The 23,257-nt window shown below is 34.4% G+C and overlaps 2 protein-coding genes across 7 annotated transcripts; both read left to right on the forward strand.

Moving 5' to 3' along the window:
* Positions 1 to 445: 445 nt before the first annotated feature.
* On the forward strand, positions 446 to 10,480 carry LOC113742790 (TSL-kinase interacting protein 1). Its single transcript, XM_072047933.1, is given in 15 exon segments — positions 446 to 744; positions 1,639 to 1,841; positions 2,290 to 2,372; positions 2,474 to 2,521; positions 2,639 to 2,748; positions 3,563 to 3,647; positions 3,769 to 4,051; positions 5,440 to 5,574; positions 5,667 to 5,755; positions 5,757 to 5,792; positions 5,882 to 6,120; positions 8,072 to 8,429; positions 9,039 to 9,458; positions 9,563 to 9,688; positions 9,935 to 10,480. Coding segments are annotated over 14 exon segments (2,373 nt in total). The 5' UTR covers positions 446 to 744; positions 1,639 to 1,702; the 3' UTR covers positions 10,157 to 10,480.
* A 1,344-nt stretch (positions 10,481 to 11,824) lies between these two features.
* On the forward strand, positions 11,825 to 17,045 carry LOC113742295 (exosome complex component RRP4 homolog). 6 transcript variants are annotated; one of them, XM_027270102.2, is made up of 9 exons: positions 11,825 to 12,008; positions 13,534 to 13,711; positions 14,252 to 14,506; positions 14,637 to 14,738; positions 14,830 to 14,875; positions 15,218 to 15,307; positions 15,650 to 15,715; positions 16,057 to 16,125; positions 16,418 to 17,045. In XM_027270102.2, the coding sequence occupies exons 3-9, from the start codon at positions 14,346 to 14,348 to the stop codon at positions 16,871 to 16,873; spliced, it is 990 nt and encodes a 329-aa protein (XP_027125903.1). In that variant the 5' UTR covers positions 11,825 to 12,008; positions 13,534 to 13,711; positions 14,252 to 14,345; the 3' UTR covers positions 16,874 to 17,045. The 6 variants fall into 6 exon arrangements, with proteins under 6 accessions (XP_027125903.1, XP_027125905.1, XP_027125907.1 ...); XM_027270104.2 differs by having other exon boundaries at positions 13,596 to 13,711; XM_027270106.2 differs by having other exon boundaries at positions 13,635 to 13,711.
* Positions 17,046 to 23,257: the final 6,212 nt, after the last annotated feature.

The raw sequence follows: 23,257 nt of genomic DNA on the forward strand, positions 1-23,257 counted from the left end.
TTATCTAAGTTGTTCATGCTATGACTAAAATCAAAGGTTGGTCAAACTATACAAATCCACAAAAAGCATCACAATTACATTTTTTAAATCAACTTATTATCTTTTTAATGATTTTTTTATCTCATATACATCACATCATAAAAAGTGCTATGGTACTTAATATAAATAATATTTTAGATAATCTCCTATCCAAATAAAGTATCACATACATCCTAATAACCTTTTACAATTCCCAATGACATTTGTTGTCAACCAACTAAATGAATTGTTCTTGCTAAAGGTTAAAAATGTAAAACAACCACCATATTAATGAAGTTTCAAAGAAAATTTTGATAGGCAAAAACCCTACTATTTCAAAATCAAGAATGGAGGTATGTGATTTTTATCAAAACTATAAGGGGGTTAGTGTAATTTACCCCTTTTCTTATTTCTAAGATTTTGTAGAGTGATAAGTAAGAACACGTAGGTTCATATTTTGTCCTTGTGTAAGCAGAGACTACCAGAGTGAGGTACATAGAAATTGCTTTGGAAAAAACAGAAAAATGCTAATACCAAACATGCCTTTAATTTTCCAGACCTTTCCCCCAAATTCTTTGCCCTAATTCGTAATTTTCAGTGCTTCTTCATCTCTATTGGCCATCAATCATCAACTCCGCCCTGCCTGCACCGCCACTGGAATCCTACCGTTTTCTTCCAATTGGGTTTTTTCTGCACACTGATTTCTCACTTCAGCGGAAATCTATGGTAATATTCCTTCTCTGTGTGTATTACAATTTTGATTAGGGATTAATTAGTAGATACTTAGTTGAATAGCTTTACATATTCTTATGCTACTGTTTCTTCTTAAATCCTACTTTGTTTTTTGTTCTTACCCTGTGATACTGAGGTTTTGGTTTTCTTTTATTGGAGATTCGGGAGCTGAATTTGTGATCTATTTTGAATACTTTTTAAAAATTAAATCGAATCTTTTAATTCAAATTTGTCCTATTTCTCAAAAAAGAAAAAGGTTTGCTCTATTTCTTTTTGTAATGTGAAATTTAAGGCCGTATTGCAATTAAATTTTCTGCCGTAGTACTCTTTGCTTTGGCTGTCATCTTAGCTTAAAATGTGTTATGGTTGTGGTTCCAATGTTAATTTCCTGATTGAAAAAGTCTTGTGTGTTGAGAGCTGTTGACGTTGTTTAACCTAATTTTGTGGACTCTTGGGTAACTTTTCTTGTGCTGAGTCAAATTTTGACTATTAAATGAATCATGTTTTGTGTAAGAAATGGATCACATAAAATCATACATCCATACTTCATCTTTGCAAATTACCCAGCATAATGCAACATGAGAAAAGTGTTAGTTGGTGTTCAATTGCATTATTTGGTGTGGAATATTCTGTCATTCATTTGGATTTGACTGAAGTTACAGAATTTTATTATTGGTATCGTATGCCATTAACTAGTCTGTCAAGTCGATATTAAGGTTGAATATGCCACAAATTCTAAGATGAGTTTTACCTACAGTCTATCAAAATAACTCATCTATGCTAGTAAGTTCACTTACCTAGATATCAATGGCCTTGACTTTGATCAGCTATCATTTTGTATTGATTCTCACAAATATTTCCTTCTTGTGTGCTGATATTTTGATGCAGATTTTGAGGAACTAGCTTACGTGATGTTGAAAACTGGAAAATACTAAATTCGGGTGTTCCCCTGATGACCTTAAAAACGCAAATGGAGCCACAGATCTCCTTGGATTGCAATTCATGCCTCCATCCCAAGAATCATGTAAAAGGAGAAGGAATTCCTGGTTCAACCATATCCTTGCAAGACAAAAATGCCTCAACTCTGCCAGGTTTGTGATGTGATTGGTTGCTTAATCATTTCATTATTAGCTCCATACATTTCAGACACACGGCATTTATACTATGAACTGCTCCTGTTTTAACATATTTCTTGTCCCATAGTGACTAAAGTGTCTTGAATGCATTATGTTCTCCGAAGAAATTTCATGCAGAGAAAAAGATCTTTGTTTAGTCATGTTGTAATCTTTCAGTTTCCTGTTTCATTGATTTTGATTTGCCTGCTCCCTCAACGTTCTTCTTAAATTCCTAATTTCATATTCTTTGCAACTTCTATTATCCTTTTTTCTTGCAATTGATCTGTTGAGTAATTTTATGTGTGTTTATTTCTCTTTCTTCAAGAGAGTGTGACCATGTTCACCAACTTATGTCTAAATTAGTCTTGTATAACTGATGCTTTGAGATATTGAACTTTAACGAGCATTCTATCTTCTAATTCAGTAAAAAGGCCAACACGACAATGGGCTGCTTGGACCCATCAAGAGGAAGAAAGTTTTTTCTCTGCTCTTCGACAAGTGGGCAAGGCAATCTACTTTTATTTTTAATGTTGATTAACCCAATATGTTTTGTTAGATTCCTGCAGAAATTATTGACATAATGATGAGTATGATGTTTTCTTTGACAGAACTTCGAAAAAATAACTTGTCGTGTTCAGAGTAAAAACAAGGATCAGGTGCACTTACTGTTCATATTTGAGTTTCTATCTCTTAGTATCTTGTTTTTTTTTTTATGTCTAAATCATGATTTAACTTTTCTTGTATTCTCGTTCTCCTTGAAATTGGGGTTTTAGGTCAGACATTATTACTATCGCCTTGTAAGGCGTATGAACAAATTGCTGGGTCCAGAACTTTGCCTTGATGCCAAAAACTCTAAGGATACCAATGCTGCAATGCTTCGATGGTAATTGTATATTCAATTAAACTTTCTTCTGTCTGTTTCAAGCTTTCTGTTATCATTCTAGCTTAATTACTTTAGCGTATAGGCTAGAGTCCTCTATGCAACAAGCCATGATAGTATTCATCTATTAAGTTGTCAGGAGTCATTTTATTTGGAAATTTGTAAAACTCAGGATGAGCACCATCTGTGCATAGAGGAGAAGCGTGCTTTTTTTGTTTTTTATGGTCACCACAATGATTTTGTTGAGAAGTTTTGGTTGTGTCATACTTGTGACCTGTTCTGAGGTGTATGTATTGTCAAGAACAAAATTTTGAAGGTAATTTACATACCTGTCTTTTTGTTCCTTTTAATTGAATAAGGCTGTGGAAAACTTGTCCAAGCAATGAAAGGTAAAAAGTAAGGAATTGAAGAATGAGATGCTTCTGCCCCCAAAAAACTGGCCAGAACTATTTTTAGCATGAATGGTACAGGAAGAATTTTGTTGGTAAATGTTAAAAATGATGTACTACTAACTTTTAATTGCCCTGAAATATGAGATTTCAGCTTGGGTCCTCTGTCACTCTCTCAGTGTGCAGAAAATCACAACCTGTCAGAAGTTGGAAAACTTGTTTATCATTAAGTGCACTTTAGCGAGCTCCTCATCTACCTCATGCTAAGTAGTAAAAGTGTAACTCTTCGGAGGGGTTATTTCTATTCAGCTTGACAAGCGAAATGTGAATGGTTGTACTTGAGTGGTTTTTGGTTTGTCTGGAAAGAGTCTACATATGCTAATTTATTCAAAATGTACATCTCATAAATTTGGTTTTTTGGTTTGTAGGTGGTCTTTACTTGAGAAGTACAGCTGCAAAGCATCAAAACTTCACCTGAAACCCCGAAGATTCAAGTTGTTTGTAGAGACTTTGGTAAGCCTGGACCAAATTGTAGCCATAATCTTTTTTAAAAAGCTTTCTGGTGCCCATTTTGGGCACATTTGGTTTTGATCTTTTTTGTTGATTTAGTTACTATATCTACTTTCTCTTGAAGGAAACCCAACTCTTGAAAGATAGGAAGAAGAATGTCAGAAAGAGGGCTTCTCAGGGAGAAAACAGTTCTATAACTGCTCCAACTGGCCTCCCAAACCAGGGTAAAGTTTCATGCCATGAAAGCCGCGTGGTCAAAGACGTTCTTATTGATAGTCAAAACATTCCAAAACCTGGAATTGGGAAAGGATCCTCTATACACCGCCATCTAAATATAGGCATCAACAGAGGCAACTATAAATCAGGCCCCTCTGCTCTTAAAACAGCTAGGTATCAGCGCAAAACAGGTAACTTACTTCACAAGTTTTATGGTTGGCATGCTGTAGTATGTAACAGTTTTTCTTTTCTTTTTATTTTGATGTCTTAACTGTTTTATTCTAGTTGTAAAGGAAAAGGATATTGATAGATTATATTTGGTGCATCTCATCATTGAAGTCTTGTTTGGGTGTCCTTTTTTTAGATTCTAAATGTTGCTTAGGATGTTGGAATACAAGAATGGAATATGAGCAGCTGCTTATTTTAAGTTTATAATATGTAATGGCGAACCTACTTGTGGTGATATCTTTTTTTTTATGCTAAAAAATTAATTAAGTGATGCTAATTTAACTGCAAATTTAAATTTGATTTTCTTTTTACCAGCAATGTTATCCTAGTTTTATGATCCCAAAAGCTGTATTCGTCATGGATTTAAAAGCTTTCAAAGAGGTTTAAGTGCAAGTTTAACTATTTTTAGGAGAATAAGTTCTGATTCTTTTTTCCTAAACGCAAGTAAAAGAGATTTTCATAATGTCTTTCCCCGAATTCTCCTTTTGTGTTGGATAGGACAGCAATTCAGGGAAAAGTCTGCTGTCATTTAGAGGATGTAGAATTATTAGTTTAGTCAATCATGGCATAACAGAGAGAGAAAGTTTAAGGTAGGTTGTATACCAGGCAGAAGAATGCTCCTGAACTAGTTGATACAATGTAGTTCAGTAGAAATTGCATGTAAATCTTTTGAAGAATTTGACAGGTAGTACGAAATTCTATGAGAACTCCTTTAGGAAATGCTTGGGATGTTAATTTAGAAAGCTATGAAGAATTTACACGTTTTCATGTGGTTTTAGTTGTATTTTAAAGGTGTGAGTTGATGATTATATGAAAGTGAGGCCCTTGAGTGGAGTGGTTGCCGCATAGATCTGTTACCTGGCATTGTAGCACTTCACAGCTTTAAGTATAGAAGTTATGAAAGATTATTGTTTGGGAAAAGTCTTCGGCGTAAAAGCTGGAATCTTTGTCAGGTGATTGAACTGCATATACAGGTGTAACAACAAAAATTTAATGTAGATCTGACTTGTAAGTGTGGCCATTAATGTACTTTGAGTTGATACAGGTGATCTGAGGTGGTGCAGCCTCAGTGCAATGGGTGTAAAAAAAGGAAAAAAAAAAAAAAAAAAAGTGTTCACTTGGGGTAATAGTCTGCTGCTTGTTTTGATTTTTCTATGAGTAGTGAAGTATGCATCAAGCAATCATACTTGGTATTTACCATGATAGGCTTTGATTTTAACTGATCCTATTGACTCCGTAAATTATGTTGACAGGCTTCTGTTCTTTTTGCACCTAAGTGATTGAAGCTCTTTAAGAAGTTTTGATGCATGGTCATCACCATTCTGGCTCATCTTGTGGTAATCTGTTGCAGGTGCTACATCAAAAGCTGCCTATAAAAGATGGGAGAAGGCTGCTATTGCCGGGGTTTCTTTGGTTGCTGATGCTGCTGAACATTTAGAGAGAACTGCCACAGATAGAGAGGTTGAACATGTCGAGGATGCTCATGGTGAGTTGCCAGTGTGATTTTCTGAAGCTAATTGGATTAGGACTTATTTGTAAACTTGCAGATTTTATCTGAACTTGCTCATTACTTCTCAGTGCAAAATGCTTTTGACTACCGTGGAAAAGACATGCCCTCAATCCTAAACAATATGCAGAGTTCAATGAAACTTAAGCTCCAGCTATTCCCCCGTTGATGAAGCTACCCGAAGAGCCTTGGAAATGGTGGGTTATTTAGTTATGTGTTTTCTTGTGCCAATCTAAGGGAAGTTGTATAACTCAGAACTTGAAATCTGGCTTTTATCCTTTCACAGGATAAACATAATCCATACCTGGAGCTGACTTTGAGTGCACGAAAGAAGATATCTTCTGTACTGGAACATCTTAATCGCAAATGGGGTCAGTCAAGCATAGCATCTGGAGAACTAATGCTCTTGCCATACTTTGTACAAGCAGCGAACCTGGTTAGCTGTCACAAATGGGCTAAAGATTCAGTTCTTAGTGCTTCAGATGTATATGCGCAAATTGGAAATCCTCCAGTTTTCCGCCTCAGGTACTCTATCCTCCCCCCCCCCCAACTGGCCAAAAAAACGCAACGGATCTTCTGTCCCACACCCTGTGCCACTCTCTATGACACTTTTTATTATATTGCTATTTTTCCTTCATAAACATCATGTTTTAATTCTTTTTTGTTTCCTTAAGATCCAATAACTATTAATTCAGTAAAAAATAAATACAACAACTTCAAAAAAGCAATGTATAATAGAAAATTAAAAAATACAGCAGAAAATTCATAAAAAATCTCATTTTTTATGCATTTTGATTTTTTGAGTTTGTTAAATTTTGTGTATTACTGAATTAATAATTATTGGATCTTAAGAAAACAAAAAAGAATTAAAACATGATATTTATGAAGAAAAAATAACAATATAATAAAAAATGGGATAGAGAGTGGCACAGATATAGAACAGAAGATCCGTTGCATCAAAAAAGGGGTAAAGTACAAAAGAATCCTGTATGGTTAGGCGAATGTACACATTTTTGGAAACCTAGAATCCAACTCCAGTGGTCATTTGGTCCAGTGGTCATCACCATTAAAGGTGATGCTGGAGGTCAGGGGTTCAATCCCTGCCTCCCACAAATTTGCCACGATTTGTGGCGGTCTTAATTGACCTTCATCGATGGAGTCTGTACTCACATCGAACCCCCTCCCCTTCCCCTTAGACTAGGCTAGATTAGGTTATAGGACATCTATCGTTTCGACAAAAAAAAAAAGAATCCAACTCCGTGTGCTTATACTGTTATGAAATGTTAAATTTCTGTTATGTTTAACAGCTGTAAAGGTTAAATTAGTAATTCAATTATTAGGTCAATTAATAGTATGAAAAGAGCCTCTCGCCTCCACCTCTACCCTCCCCTTCCCCGGTGGCTTTCCCAGCACTGTAGAAGCCAGACATAAGAGTCCCAAAGAGAGAGAGAGAGAGAGAATCCATCATGGGATGTTCTTATGTTTCAGCAAGATTGTTGTAAACATGACATCTGGATTCTCTAAAGATGTTGGATTGCTAAAATATTCAAAACTTAAAGGTGCATACCTGTGGGGACAGCAAATGAAGCAATCAATAAAGAGGTTGTTCTCAAACTGAATACATTTCTATTTTGGTTGCTTTGCTACTCTGCTCAACCCAAGAAAGTTTTCTTTTTGGCATAAATGAGGATATGCTCTATTAGCAATTATCATTTCCTTTTCCGGCAAAATTACTGAATTGACTTGTGACAATAGGATAGCAATTAGAGTTTTCCCTCCTGTAGCTCTCCCACGTGTCATCACCTACTTTTGAGAGATTGATTCAAATAATTTATTTGATTTCCCCTTTTGTGCTGGAATTGATGATGATCCAATGGTCGACTTGCGTTGGCCTCCACCCAAATTTGCCCATTGCTGGTGAATGGGGAATTTGGTTGGAACATGGATATGCGGAAGTTGAATGGCGCAGTTGGGCTATTCTTCTGGTCACAGGGATGGGACGTGAATTGTAAGAGGGCAGGAGAGTAGAGGGAGGATGATGGTGGGGAAAGGGGAGGAAGGAGCGACGAGTGAGAAAGGAATGTACTGAAGAAGATAGGAAAGAACAGAATTTTAATTTTGACCCCAAGTTTTCTTTTATAATTTCAATTTTACCTCAATTTAAATGGCAATCCGATAATTTCATCATTATTCCATATAAAATTGCTGACTATTGGCATTAGACTATTAAATGTGACAAAAAAAAAATTTACCATTTCACTTTAGTTGGAACTATGAGGAGCTAAAGTGTAGGTTTCCAAACTGTGGGATGGTTTTGTCTATACTCATAAACTACAAGGGGTGCTTGTGTAATTCCCCCTACCCACACCCCCACCCCTCCCCTCCTCAAAAAAAAAAAAAAAAAACCAATTTTCTTCTTGTGAGAACAAATTCTAGAGAGTGATTTCAATGATGATCATTTTTTCTTTTCCTTTAGATATGGTTGGTTTCCTCATGCTGACCCTGGATCTGCAACATCTCTAGCATCATTATCATGCCCTACTCAGCACCATACGGAGACATCTATTGTGAATGAGCAGATTGTGGATACAACACCAAAATCGAGTCCACCTACTTATCAGGAAGCAGAAAACCTTTTAGGTATCCATGAAGGCTTGCTCTCTGCTACAAAAATGATCACCTCGACTCCTTCAAGATTGCCCAATGATACCATTGGTTGTGCTGGCATAGGTCCAGATGTGAATACAGTCAGATCCTCTAATCATACTGCAGCACATGTATTGAACAGAAGAGAGAGTACAACTGACAGAGTCGTGGAACAAGAGGAAAATCTGGTAAAGTATTTGTCATTTTAGCTCCTAGTTTCAGAACATGTTAAACTAACATGTTCAGCACACTGGAGGTTTCTGTTGTTTAACTTTCTCTCTTGAAGCTTCAGTCAACTTGGCCTTGCAATTGTTCTATATTAATCTAGTTCTCACGTGAAATTTGCACTACCTGAAATTACAATTATGTATGCCTGTAATAGATCGATATTTTTCCTTGTTGTGATTGCTGTTCCAACTGTGTCTGGAACACCCGTGATTTTTTTTTTTGCGGGGCCGGGTGGGGGGGGGGGCCCTTATAAAGTGCTAGGTATAGATTAAGCAACACTTGGTAATATACTTTTGTGGTTTGCTGAAAGTGCCATAAAGCTGTTGTCTATCATTGTGGACTTGTGGTAGCAATGCTGCCTATTTCTGCCTCAAACTGTCGGAAAATATTGAAGTCGTGAAATAGATAGTCTGCTATAAAATATGATATGCCTGTAATATATTGTTGGAAATAAATGGGTGATTTTCTTTGCTTCATACCATGTATAACTTTTCGCGCATCTCAAAGTCTGAGGAATGGCTGGTCCCTTTGTTACAATTCTATCTAATTTCCTATTTGTGCTTTTTTAGGATGACTTGAGGCCACACAAGACTGTTGCTTTGTCAGCTGGGGAGTGGGCTGATAGCCTAACCAACATAAGCACTGGGGATCTGCTCACTGAGGCATCTCACAATGGAGAAGTAAATTGCATTGATTCAACTGAATTAAGGAACTCTCACTGCCTTCAGCAGATTCCATTTAGCTGTGACTCCTTTGATGCTGCAATTGCTGCTCATATATATAAACACCAAAGCCGATCTGCTTTGCAGCCACCTCTTCACACTAATACATCCTCTATATGGGATGGTGAAGAAACATGTGATGCTTTTGTGTTTCAGAAGAACAGTGTTTTCTCTGAAGAATTTCAAAATGCATCAAGAATTTCTCCTCCAGAGACATCCAGAGAGATTACCAGTACAAGTTCGGCTGCATCTGGTAAAGCACAGGAGGTAATTGCATACAGATATTCTTGCAATATCTATTTCCTGCTTAGTATCAAATTCTTGCAATTTTAGTTCAGATATGACATATCCATTTTTGGTTGGCCTAGCAGTCTGATCCTGAGGAACCCTTAACTGATGATCCCAGGCATGGAGACATTGTGGATAAGTGTCATTCCGATCAACATTCTTTCGATGACTCTCAGAGGGAACTCAATGGGCTTACTGACATTTACTGGGTACATTCTTGACCCTTTGCTTTCCTAGTTCGTGTTTCTCCTGGTTTCAATCAAATGCCTCGTATAAATCCAGTGGAAAGATGGTTGTCTTTTTTGCTTTTTTTCATATCAAACAAGTACACTTAGTTATTTTATTTTATTTTGAAAGAACACGAGAAAATTTGCTAAAATTATGTAATATTACAGAAATTTTTCTGCTGTAGGATTTTTGCACCTATGACATCATTCCATCTTTCAATTTTGCAGCCTGATTCTTTAGGCGCACTAGATTTGGACATATCTTCCTGTAGATATCGTAGTGATGATCTGATTTTAAGTGATAGTCTTGGTGGCTTGAACCGCCTCATAGCTAGCAGTCTGGATGCATTCCAGAGTTGCTCCTTTTTTGGATCGGACAAGAAAGAGTCTGCATCGGCTGTTGAAGCTGGAGAGATTGCTTCCGACCTCAAAATCAGCACTCAAGTTTGAAATGTGACCAAACTCTGAAGAAAAGTCTAGCAGGGGAAGTGGGTAAGCCTCCTTTTGGTCCAAAACACCAGGATGAATATTTTCCCTGGTTCAGCTGACAGAAGTATATAGTAGTAGAGAATTCTGACATGCATGATGGAGTTTATTCAAATGAAACTGTTCCAGATGCAAACGGCGGAAAGTTTGAGTCTCTTCCTGACTTGTTATATTGTTAATATAAGCTTGTACATTTTGTTCTTTCATCTCCTTTTGTGCAGAAATACGGTAATTTTAGTCTATTTTCTTTTCTTAATTAATCAAAGAGTTATATTAGGAAATTGTACATTACGTTTTTTCCCCCTCTCTTTCTGTATAGATCGTTAAACTTGCAAGTTAAAGTTGACTGATCTTTAGCACCAGATTAACAGAAGAGCTTGTCTTGTCAACGGGAAATCCCCTCATACAATCAAAAAAATAGTTGTAACTTCAACCGACTGAAACAATTTGCATAATCAATTCTCGGAAAAATGATCTTCAACAAGCCATTCTTCTCTACCATGTGAAGGACGCGATGATGAGCGGCGTCACAATTAGGGGTGAGCAAATTCGGTTCATATCGAATTCATAACCGAATTCAAATTCAATTCGGTAATTTGAAATCGGGTATTTGGTAATTTGGTATAAATTCGATACATACTGAATTCACCGAATTCTAATATGGTATGAAATAGGTAATGAGATTATGAATTTGGTAATAACCGATTTCGCATTCAAATTCGGTAATTGAAATAGAGTACCGCATTATCGCATTCGAATACCAAATTGGTATATAAAATTATATAATATATAGATAAATGCTATTTATTATTAGTTTATACTACTAATATATTATTATATTATACATGTAAATGCTATTAATAATAATTATTATATGGTATTATCATCATATCATGTACTTATAATAATAATAATATATAATAATGTACAATATATTATTTTAGTATTTGTTAATAGTTATATGACTATAATAATACAAATATATAGTAATACATAACAATATATGATAACTATAATACTTATTATTTTTTACATGAGTAACATGACTAGAATTAGATAATAATTAATACATATATGTATAATATTAAATATTAAACAATAAACATAATTAGTAATTAGAATTTAGATATTGGTAATTTGATACATCATTCATGTTTGAATATTTGAATACGTAATCTGTAATTTGCAAATATTAGTGCGCTCTAAATTTACATTACATATTTAACATAAAAATTCATATTATCTATTGACTAATCTTAAGATTTTAAGTATAGATAAGATAACTAAGCAGTGTAAGTGAATGCATATGAATTGTAAATCAATTTATTAGTGTATTGACTTTCACAATAACATATGTAAGTAAATAAGTTTTATTTTGATTTGAAATAAATTATAAGCTTGTAACTAATATAAGTTATCATTAATCATTGTAATTTGTAAGTTTGTAACTAATATTACTTATTATTAATCATTGTAAATTATAAATTCATAAATTATCACTAATCATTGCACAGTCTAAGGTTTATTCTAGTTTAAATTAATCACTTTTTATGTGTTCCTTAAAAATAATAATAAATAAAAGATATTAGGGATACAGTTGATATTATATATGCATCAGGGGAGGAAAATGAAATTATCCATTTTCAGAAACAGGCGCCTTAGGGTAAAGCCCTTCGCTATCACCACTGAACCCACCCTGGTCGTCACTTTTGTCTAAGCTTCCACCACCGTTACACCCAGCACCTCCCTCCCGACAGCTCCACCGCAAGAAAACGTAATCGGCCTCTCTGAAATCATCAATAGGACTCCACTTGAGGTAAAGCTTAAATTTTTTCCGTTTTCTTTAATATGCCTGTATATATATGTCACCGGTGCTTCGAAATATTAATTCCTTTTGCAAGCTTTCAGTCGATATACTTGTTATTGAGCTCTGCAATCGGAAAATCATTATGTTGAATTATAATTTTGTCTACTACTAGGTTATCTTGTTGCATTTTCACTGGATTTTGAAAATATACTGCTTGATTTCGTCGGCATTATGAACAATATACTGGAAATCTTGACCTTGACACAATTGAGATGCATATCATCCTTATATGGTAGAGATTTTACTTCACTTTTGTGTGGTTCATATGGAGCAGACTCGGAAGGTGTTCTATCAAATGTTTGATTAATCTTTTCTTTTCTAAGATGAATTTGGTCTAACCGAATTCATTACCGTTTTCGAATTTAAAATCGGTTGCGGAATGAATTCGGTTATGGCCAATTCGAAATTGAAAACGGTACATTGTTAGGAAGATAATACCGTTCTCGAAAGCTTTGACAACATCCTCCCCAACTGCTGCCCAATTCTTTTTAAAAAATTTCACTGTGTAACCATCTGGGTTCGGAACTTTTCCTTCCTTCATACAGAACACAATTTGCTTGATTTATTCATATGAGTAAACAAGGACTAAGGTGGGGAAACTTCTTTTTGTTTTCAAGCCAGAAAGGCTACAATCAAAATAATTATGTGTTTAAATGTTTGTAAATTTTTGTATTTAATTTTGTTTTACTCCGCAAGGAAGGCAAAAACTACAATTCAATGCTGAGCATGCTCCATCTCGAAAGGGTACATATTATGTGCATAATACTATGGATTTTTCTATTTGTGATGCTAATTACATTGTTAGGAAGATAATACTTGAGATTTAGTTAGTATTTAAGTTTGTCTTATGTGAGTTCTATTTTTGGCCGATATGTCACTCTTATTTTAAAGCCAATGTATTATGCTTGTGATATGTATGTTTCATTCGGATGCTTATTTCCGTATTTTGGTTGATAGCCTTGAAGCAAAGCAAACCACTACATGGATTTCTTGTAGAAGACTTTTATTCAAAGAAAGTCTAGGATCTATGAGTTCTTGTTATGTATGCATGTTTTTTATTTAGTTAAAGCACTCATATTAATACAATGGAGACTTTAAGTTCCTCTTGAGATGCTGTTTAAAGGATCATATTCCCTTATTAGCATCAAATACCAGAAATTCTTAACTTCTTAAATTCAATGAGTGCCACAGTGCACTTGTCCAGATTGGAAGTAGTTTAGTTTCCTTTTGTTCTCAATGATTCCGTTGAACCTGTCTCCTTCTTCTATAGTATAAGAATAACAGTATAGGAATGATAATTTATTAGGTCTATCCCCTTTCTCTATAGTACAAGAGTAGTTATAAAATGTTGCCATCAAATCACCAAAAAAAGTTAAACATTGGGACTAAAATAACATTTTGTTTGCATAAATATTGACAATTAAGGGTAAAGTATGTATCAAATGTAGTTTGAGGGTGCGTGTTGCAATTACAGTAAAGCGAAACGCATAAAGTCGCCAACGTTTCTTCTTTTATCTTTCATTCTCTCCCTCCAAGCCCCTCGTCCTGTTACTTTCCCTCCGTTGCCGTCTTCAGCTCTTCCTTCGCCGCCGTAGCCGCATCGTTCCTCCCACCGCTACGCTACTCTCTGGCTCCTTAACACGGTTGGTTTTGTAAGTTTCCAATTTTCTTTCTTTTTTTTTTGTTTTCTAGACTTTTGTCTGCCTTAAAAATTATCCAGTAGTAGTTATGATTCATTGCATTGTTGGTATATATCGAAATTGAACAGATAAGAACTTTTGAGTTCCATACCTTGGTTCATTGAAAGGGGATTGTTCAAACTTGGGGGGACAAAGACTTTTAACATACCTCAGTCTTCAATTATTTTGCAGCTTCTATGTTAAATTAGTTCTCTGGTTTTGCACATGGACATGAACATTGCTTTAATTATCCTACTGCTATAATAGTTTGCACATGGACATGGTTTCTCAACATGACGACAATTAAGATCTTCCATGTTCTATTAATTTTAAAAATGAGAGTTATAGGGAATTTGTCAATATTTTTTACACAACAAATTGGGCATTGGGCACAGCCAGAAAATTTCTAGTATATAAGTATATAGCGACGTGGTTGGGGTTTTGGCAGGATTTCCTAATTCTTAGTCCTGAATCATAATCTACTGTCTGTCTACTGTCTCTCACACACGCAAGACCTACGAAGAAGAAGAAGAAGAAGAAGAAGAAGAAGGGGCAAGACCTACGAAGAAGAAGAAGAAGAAGAAGAAAGTAAAAGGGAGTTGGGAAGATGAGAGGAGTTCAATTGTCATTGAGCAAGACCCAGAAGCTTAGACTGGAAACAGCACTTGAGAAGTTGGAATCCCTTTCCTCCACCACCAGCAACAATTCCAATGCCTCCGTCATAGTCGCCGACACCATTCCCATCAATTACGAAGACGGCGTTCTCAAGTAAATATTGGTCACACAAAATTTTCTCATTTTTGGCATTTTGTCTTATATTTTTCCGTCATTTCATAACAATTGAGAGAAAATCTCAAATGGGTGGCGAACTCTAATCCTCTTGATTTATTGGGCGAAGAGGGCATGGGACGTCGGAGATGGATGGCCGGGTGGTGGCAACCATCTGCGGAGTGGTTGAGCGCGTGAATAAGCTTGTCTATGTTCGTGCTCTCAGGGCAAGGTACCCCCAACTGTAGAAAAATTGTACCTTTTGTAGCGCTGATAATGTTTGAAAATACATTGCTCTCAATTCTATCTACCCTATTTTTTAGGTACAAGCCTGAGATAGGTGATATTATTGTTGGCCGAGTTATCGAGGTGAATGTTAACCACATCTTTGTTGAATTCTCTCCTGTATTTCTGTCCCATTCCTTTGAAACCTTGCCTTTATTCGAAATTACACTGCTAAATTCATTAATACTGCTTACGTTGTATGGAACCAATTTGATACTTATTATTGTTGCCTTTTTGTAATGAAAAATTTTGGGAGCCAATTAGTTGCTTTCTGATTATTGAGGGATAATGTTCATGTAAAGTTTGTTAAACATGAGGCGCGTCTGATCCATATCTTGTACTCCTATATTTTTGTTTTTGGCGAATTCATTTTTCTTTATTCCGCTTTTGGTGGGTGGTTCTTTATCTGCAAGTGTATCTTTGAAGGTGGCTCCTAAGCGTTGGAGATTGGAGATCAATTTCAGCCAAGACGCAGTATTGATGCTTTCTTCAATGAACTTGCCTGATGGCATCCAGGTATCTGCAAGTTCCTTTTTAAATGCATTTACTATATAATGTCTCTCATTTTATAATGTCTATACACACTGTCAATTCCAGACTATGCTGAAACAGTTAATTACTTGAGCTTCACATCTTACAAGAATAACTTCACCACCATTTTTTTTCGGTTTTTTGGTTGGTTGGTTTTTGGGGAGGGGGGTGGGGGCACTGGTTGAGCACATTATTGTTCCTGGGAACTCCCATTTGTTGTCCGTGAAGATATAAAAGGAATATGGTTTTTGAACCGGACTGAGTGTGAGTTCCATTTGATTTCATCCAAAAGTTTTCCTTACTTCATCTCATTATTTTCTTCTCCAGAGGCGCCGAACTGCTCTCGATGAACTCAACATGCGCAGTATATTTGAAGAGAATGACATTGTTTGTGTAAGCCCACCAATTGTACACCTTTTTTGCTGCTGCCCTGGTATCAGAATTTGCTGTTATAAGGCTATAGGATTTCCTTTTTGATATGTCTTATGGTGATCTAGGACTGCAAACACCACCCCTCCCCCCTCCCAAAGAAAAGCAATCAACTTGAATGTCCTGTTCTTTTCTTCAATTTCATCACAATTATCTTCTGCATGTGAATCTTTTGACATTTGGAAATTAATATCTTGTATGTTGATCATATCCAGTAATCAATAAATTTTGAGGACCTTGGATCTCGAGAATTTAATACTTCAAATGCCTAAATAGATCATTTAGCAAAGATTGTGCTGTTTCAGGCTGAAGTCCGTGGTTTCCAACATGATGGAAGTCTGTACCTACAAGCAAGAAGTCAGAAGTATAGAAAGGTGTATTCGTGATCTTGGGCTTCAGGATTAATGTGTTTTTGTGCTGGTTATCGAAAAAACCAAAGAGGAGATGTTTCGGGCCTCAAGGAGTTGGGCTTGGGGTTTATTAATGCTGTTGCTGTCTCCATGTCCAATTCCTATTACCTGCGCCTCAAATCCCTATCCTTTTTTAGCCTCTTGATCTAGATCAGTGCATCTAGTATACTTTCCTGAGCAATCTAATACTTTTATTACTTTCAGCTTACTCATTTTGTTTGTTTGTTATTTTGTTTCCTTCTGTTCTTTGCAACAGCTTGATAGAGGTCAATTACTCAGAATCTCCCCTTATTTGGTGAAGAGGCGTAAACAACATTTCCACCACCTAGACCAGTATGGAGTTGACTTGATACTTGGCTGTAATGGATTCATATGGGTTGGTGAACATGTTGAAGCCAAAGATGACATGGTAGTGGATCAAATGATCAAATCCGAGCAAGAAAATGCCAGTTTAAGTGGTTCAGTCAGTTCCCGTGAACAAGAACAAAGTCACACATCAGTAGAGATTAGGCAACATATATGTAGAATAGCGAATGCAGTCAGAGTACTATCCACTCTAGGTTTCATGGTTACTGTGGAATTGATAACTGAGTTAGTTGATTTGAGCATCTCGCATAATCTTGATATACATGAGATGCTTGGGGCAGAATTTTACGTCATTGTTGCTGAGAAAGAAGCTGAACGTCGAAGCCTGGCAACTAAAAAGAGATGAAATCCTGACCCTGTAGTTTAATATTAGTGTCTGATTTATAAATGCCTATAACTGGTGGCAAAAGCCATCTCTCCAAAGAGAGAGAGATAGAGAAAAGAGATTCAGTTTGTTGCAGTCATCTTTGCTTATAACTAAATTTAAATGTGTTCTCTGTTGAGATATTTTTGAACCATTGACAGATTTGTTAGCGTCAAATTACTAAGGCAATGAAGACTAGTTTCTTTGATAACATAAGAAGCGTCATATTTGTGCATGCATGTATTTGTGGGTTGTGTTTGCTGTCTACAGACTCTGCATTCTTAAGAGATTGTCGATGGATGGTGCCTCTGTGAGAAATAGTTTGCTGTCTGCAGACTTTGCGATGCCCTGTACGCATCTAGCCCATTGTTTATTGTACAATGGTCCAGAGGTCACTGATGTTTCTGGCAACTGGCAACATACCATTCATTAACAAGCTCCAACCTCAACAACTGATCTTGTGTAATTTGTTGTCCAGCATCAGTCAACAAACCATTATAGCAACCAATGGTGTTTATATCAAATTTGTTAGTATTAACCAAGTTAGGCACCTCAACTACTTCAAAAGCATCAACAGCTTCATCACTTGTTATTGGATATCCTCCACAGCACTTTTCCTATAAATCTTGCTGGCAACATTGGATTTTCTTGCAGTTATATAACAATTAGTAGCAAGCCTTCATTCAATGGGTCGACATACGTAATTAGTCATCCATCAGTCCACAAATCACCATAGCAACCAATTGTGTTTTCTCAATGTTGTGTTTCATGAGATACAACTGAGATGCCCTCTGCAACACATTCCCTACAAGTCTTGGCTGCAATCTTACAAGTAATTAGTTGTCCGTCTCCTGGTTGTACTCTTGCGTGTTTCTTGATGAGGTAAATCAATTCTTGATCCGTGATTCTGTAGTAACATATGGCTTACTCCTATTAGTTGTATGAAATATTACATCGATATATCAATAGAAGTTTAGTTGATGAAGAAGATCCAAGAATAAGGATAATGAAGGAGTAATGGATCTGTCAAGAAGATTCAATAAGGAGATTAAGTAATGGCTAAAAGATCAGTATTGAATGGTATAAGCTTGATGAAAAGAGCATCAGGACTCTTATGAAGGACAGCTGAAAGCAAAGTAATAATGGCTAGAAACTAAACGACAAAAGAGTAAAAATTGGCTAGAAGATTAACTATGGATGAAAACTAAAGAATGAAAGTTACAATAACAGTTGGAAGATGATACCAGTCAATCATTTCTTGATCTTATTTAGGTTAAAAGGTGTTTGAGGCTAAAACGAGGAATATGTAGTTTGAGTACAAATTTTGCAAACGTACTTTGAATTAAGATGATAATAGAATGCATGTTTCAATTGTCCGTGGGACTTAGGGTATATATAGTTTAAGTTCCTAATTAGTTGGATAAGAAGCTGTTACCACTCGATTTCTTGTTTTCCGGATTTGCGCAGATTCGGAACATTGATTGATATTGCTAGGCTTTATGCACGTCCTCTATGAACGGAGCCACAGGCAAGCAAGTGGGGTCACTTAAATTTGGAAAATTAGTTCTTAGACTTAGAAAATTTAGTAAATTTTAAATTTGTATCTTATTTGACCCCACTAAATTATATCAAATTTTCTTTCCTATATACATTGACCCCAAACAATTGAAAATTCATAATTCTTACCATCACAATAATTTTGAATTTATTTCAAATTATTTATGGAAGTTAGTTCAAAAATAAATTTATCCAAAGTTTCCAACTTTCTTGATTGGAGTGAGAAAATCAATTCTTCAAACCAATTTTTTCTAACTTCAAAGTCATCAAAAACATGAATTATTCAAGTGGATGGTAAATTTTTTATTTATAATACGAAATTAAGTTATTATGATTTTTATTTATAACGGGGTAAAGATAAATTTCTTAAAAGAGACCCGTCGAAGATCAAGTTGATGGTAATTCCCAAATTATATTTAAAAAATTCAAGAGGGTCAATTACTTACATTGAAAAAGATGTATTTAACAAAATTGATAATGAATTGATTTTGCAACATTTTAAAAAAATGAGTAATCGTAGGGTACAATTATAACCTGTATATAATGTAGTAGTTTTTTTTTTGAAATAAATTTTATGGTACTAAAATTTGACCCCACTTACTGTGGGGTCTTAGCTCCGCTCCTGTCTATAAAATAGTCCTAGCCCCAAAAGAATGGAAAAAAAAAAAAAAAGAGTAGTACTATTTCATTAGAATATGGCTTTAAGAGCACAAGATAAGCACATTAACATAAACGGAGTATACAAGTGTGACATTACGATACATAAACTTTACCTAATGCTTTTTTAGACATATTAGCACTAGATCTACCTTTTATCTTGTGTATGTTGTTAGCACACACAATTTGAGTAACCAATTATCGTGCATAAAGTCAGTTAATTAAGGGTCTGTTTGATAACAAAAAAAAGTGCTGAATCTGAATTTTTTCAGACATTTAGATGTTTTGACTGTTTGATAAATGAAAATTTATTTGCTGAATTTGTTAAGTAGTGCTGAACTTGTGTGTATTTTTTTCAGCACAAGAATCCTGACTGAATGCTTAATTCTGATAAGAATCAATAAAATTACTTCAATTACCTTATCTTATCTGCCAAATCTATCATTGTTTGTTAATTATGTTCAAAATTTTTATCTAATTAAACAACCTAATATTCTCTATCTAATGATTTTCTATTTCTTTTTTCTCCCTTTTGAATGACTTTCACATCTTCTGCATACTCCTTATATAATATATTTCATCTTTTATATTAATTTGATTTAAAAATAAATATTGTCATTTTCATACCTAACATTTTTAACTAATTAAATCATAGGTTTTATTTCTTTTTTGGATGAAAAGATATAAGGGCAAAATTGTCAAATTTAACTTATTAAGCATTTAGTTATAAATATTTATCAAACAGTATAAATAAGTTTAGCATTGAAATTCAGACATTCATATATTTCTTTTCAGTGCTTAAAATTCAGTAAATTAATTGTTTCAGTATTCAGATTTCAGAATTCAGACTTCAGAATTCAAATTCAGTTTTATCAAACAGAACGTAAGTATAACCCAGTCAAACAACTATCAAATATGAGCCAGTTAATTAAATATTTGAAGCTCAAGCTAGGTCGAAATGGATTAGGATGTTTCGTTTTCTCTCTAATAACATCATTGAGATGCCACAATTCATTTTAGGAGCAAAATCTTACCATATAATATGCAGAACATAAAAAATTTCACCAAAAATTTATACGAGATAAATTTCATATAACCATTGTGGGAGGCAATTTACATACATACAAGTATGTATGTGAGAAGAGAAATAAATCAACAATATAATATTAATAATATCATAAGAACAATGCTCTCAATCCTTCACTCTTTTCGATTGATTCAATAATAAGACTCTCTATTTGTAAATAAACCGCTTGACTAAGTAAACAAATCTTACAGCCAAAAGAAATTTTCTACTAAAAAACTAAATTCTAAATAATAAAAAGGGTTAAAAACAAAAAAACCACCCATGGTTAAGCGAATATATAGGAAAGCTTCCCATGATTTTAAAATATACAATCTGACACCTCGTGATTTGAATTAAATTGAGAATGTGATGGAAATCATCAAAACTAATGTGAGTGGACTAAATGACAAAAATACCTTAATATATAAGGATAAAATGCAGAAAAATTTCCTGTGATTAAGCCAACTTACAAGAAAATTCCATGTGGTTTCAAAAAATATAATATTCATCCCTTTACACATAAAATAGTTGTTCTGGTTTGGTTAATATCAGTATATAGGATAACACCATGATCACAAAAAAACCCACCGTCATCCATTGTACACATAAAGTGCAACATCTCTTTTGATGGCTTTTTCAATCTTGAAAATTTTTACTTTTACTTTTTCTGAACACTCACAAATCTTGTAATGGTATCATAGGGTCTAGTTCTACTATCCACTTGAAAATTTGAGAAAGATATAAGCAACTATTTTGTAAAATTTTCCTTCACTTTGTACAAAGAAAGAGTATTGAAATTCCTACTTTAACTTCTTAAAAAAGATCCTCTAAGATAATATTATAATAGCAAAAACCCAATTTTAAAACTTTTACCATACCCCAAAAGTAGTGTGCATAAGACTGGTGGTTGATTTCTCTCAAAAAGTTTTACTTTCTTTTCAATATATTTTCTGAAGTTTCGGATTAAATCCAACTTGTATGTTTCAAAACTACAGAGTGCTTTCCTATAGGTTGAGTTAATCACAGGGAGCTTTTCTGTAAGTGGAAGAATAGGTATATTAAATAAATATTAATTATAAAAAACGGTTTTCAGGTACCACTAGTTGCAAAACAAAGCGTGTATGCTTCGAACATGTTAGTTTTGACAATTTTCATCACGTTTTCAATTTAGTTCAAATCATGAGGTGTCGGATTATATGTTTTGAAACCATGGAAAGATTTCTTGTATATTTGCATAATTAAATGTGACTTTTTTGTTTTTAACCCAAAAAAGATATCAACAACAACCAACACTAATCAACACCCAACAGCAAACAACTAACAACTCATTCCAACATCATTTTCATCCCCAAACCTTTAAATGTGCCTATCGAGTCCTTCAAGTTACTAATCTATCCTTAAATCCTCTCTCTCCCCAACCAAAAATAAATTACATTTTCCTTCCCCTAAGGTCTAAATATTGGGCAATTTGACTAACAATGTTAACCATAAAATTATATGAGTCAATTAAGTAGTAAGTAGATTTTTATTAAGTTTAAAAAACCTAATTGACATTTTGAATTTAGTAGATTAGAAAAAAATATGATGGAATTAAACTTTTTTATATGTAGGTTTTAATGTTTAAACTAAAAAATGGTAAAATCAATACATAATTGTCATTCATTCTTGCCTTACGAAAAGTTTTTAGTTTTTTCTAAACCCTCCCATCCCTTTCCACATTCTTTCCACCCTTACACGAAAAATGGTTCGAGCAGTTTTTTCTAAACCCTCCCACCCGTTTCCACATTCTTTCCACCCTTACGAAAAATGGTTCGAACCCTAAACTTGACAGCAAGGAGATATAAAAACTTTTTACTTCTTAACTTTGGATTGCATACTCCTGGTATTTATTTTCGTTTGTCTTGTATTACAGCGTAAATGCTTATACTAGTGGTAATTAGGCTATAATGATCAGAACTTGCATAATCTAAAACTATTTTTTAAGCCTTTTTTTTTTTATAAATGAGAGGTTTTGAACCCTAAGATCTCTTACTTACAATCTTTTTCACTTTACCACTCAACCCAACCCTCCCCTTTAATCTAAAACTTGATTAAACGTGTGTAAAGGACACAAAAAACTCCATGAGCTTACCTTTGATTACAATACTAAAGATACAAGGCAAAGCAGAAATAAAAATGAGATTTAACTTTTTTTAAGTTTTTTTTTTTTAAAAGGAGGGGTAGGATTTAAGAAGTTGAAAAGGAGGAGGATTTGAACTCAAAATTTCTACGCTCTAAGACCTTAATTTTAGCCACTTGAAAACAATATTTTACCTTTTTAATTAGAAAAACAAGATAGAATTCACCATGAGTAAAGTGTAAAAGTGAAGTGTTTTAACTCCAAGGTTTTTTTTATTATTTTTTGGCATGATACAAGTTTATTTATTAACAAGCATTTGTTATTTTGCTTGAAATACCTGCAGAAAACAAATAACTTATGTTTAATTTTCACTACAAATTCTTATGAGATTTATATTATAAAATAATCGAGGCAAAACGGATGTGTAATCTAGATTACTGTTTTCACCTAAGAAAATAAAACATGAAAAAGTAATGTAAAGTTTCATCCATATACGTAAAGGAGATATCAGTCAATGCGTCCCATTTAATGAAATAATATTTATTACGTTGCCTAAATAATTTTTGTAAAATTTAAAAATCTTTACTCAATCCTAATCCATCCATTCGACAAAGATTAAAACCTTGCCAAGTGAAAGTACAATGAAAATCAGATTATGTACGCAAATAGGAACCGTGTGTACACAAATGCCAAAATTGTGTGAATATACCTTTATTACAACGAAAAAGAAACAAGCCAAAAACAAGATTGTAAACGATATATTCTTTTTTCTATCTCAACAATTCTAGTAATTACCAAGATTGATTTAGCTATCCAAAATTTCAATTTCAGCATTTTATGTTTTATTGTCGACTATAAAAATGTATCAAGAGCAACCACTATCAAGAATATTAGAAAAATGACTCTCTGTTTTATTTTCAGTGTAAATGAGAGGTTTCGAACCTTCACACGTGCCACCTGATCATCC

This window comes from Coffea arabica, chromosome 4e, assembly GCF_036785885.1.
Source record: "Coffea arabica cultivar ET-39 chromosome 4e, Coffea Arabica ET-39 HiFi, whole genome shotgun sequence".
In the NCBI taxonomy this organism is placed as follows: domain Eukaryota; kingdom Viridiplantae; phylum Streptophyta; class Magnoliopsida; order Gentianales; family Rubiaceae; genus Coffea; species Coffea arabica.

Excerpts from the sequence above, each read along its gene's own strand:
- LOC113742295 (XM_027270100.2), top strand. The coding sequence starts at position 14,346 with ATGAGAGGAGTTCAATTGTCATTGAGCAAGACCCAGAAGCTTAGACTG. Across the intron at positions 15,716-16,056 it reads AAGAGAATGACATTGTTTGT|GCTGAAGTCCGTGGTTTCCA; the intron begins GTAAGCCCACCA and ends GTGCTGTTTCAG. Across the intron at positions 16,126-16,417 it reads GAAGTCAGAAGTATAGAAAG|CTTGATAGAGGTCAATTACT; the intron begins GTGTATTCGTGA and ends TCTTTGCAACAG.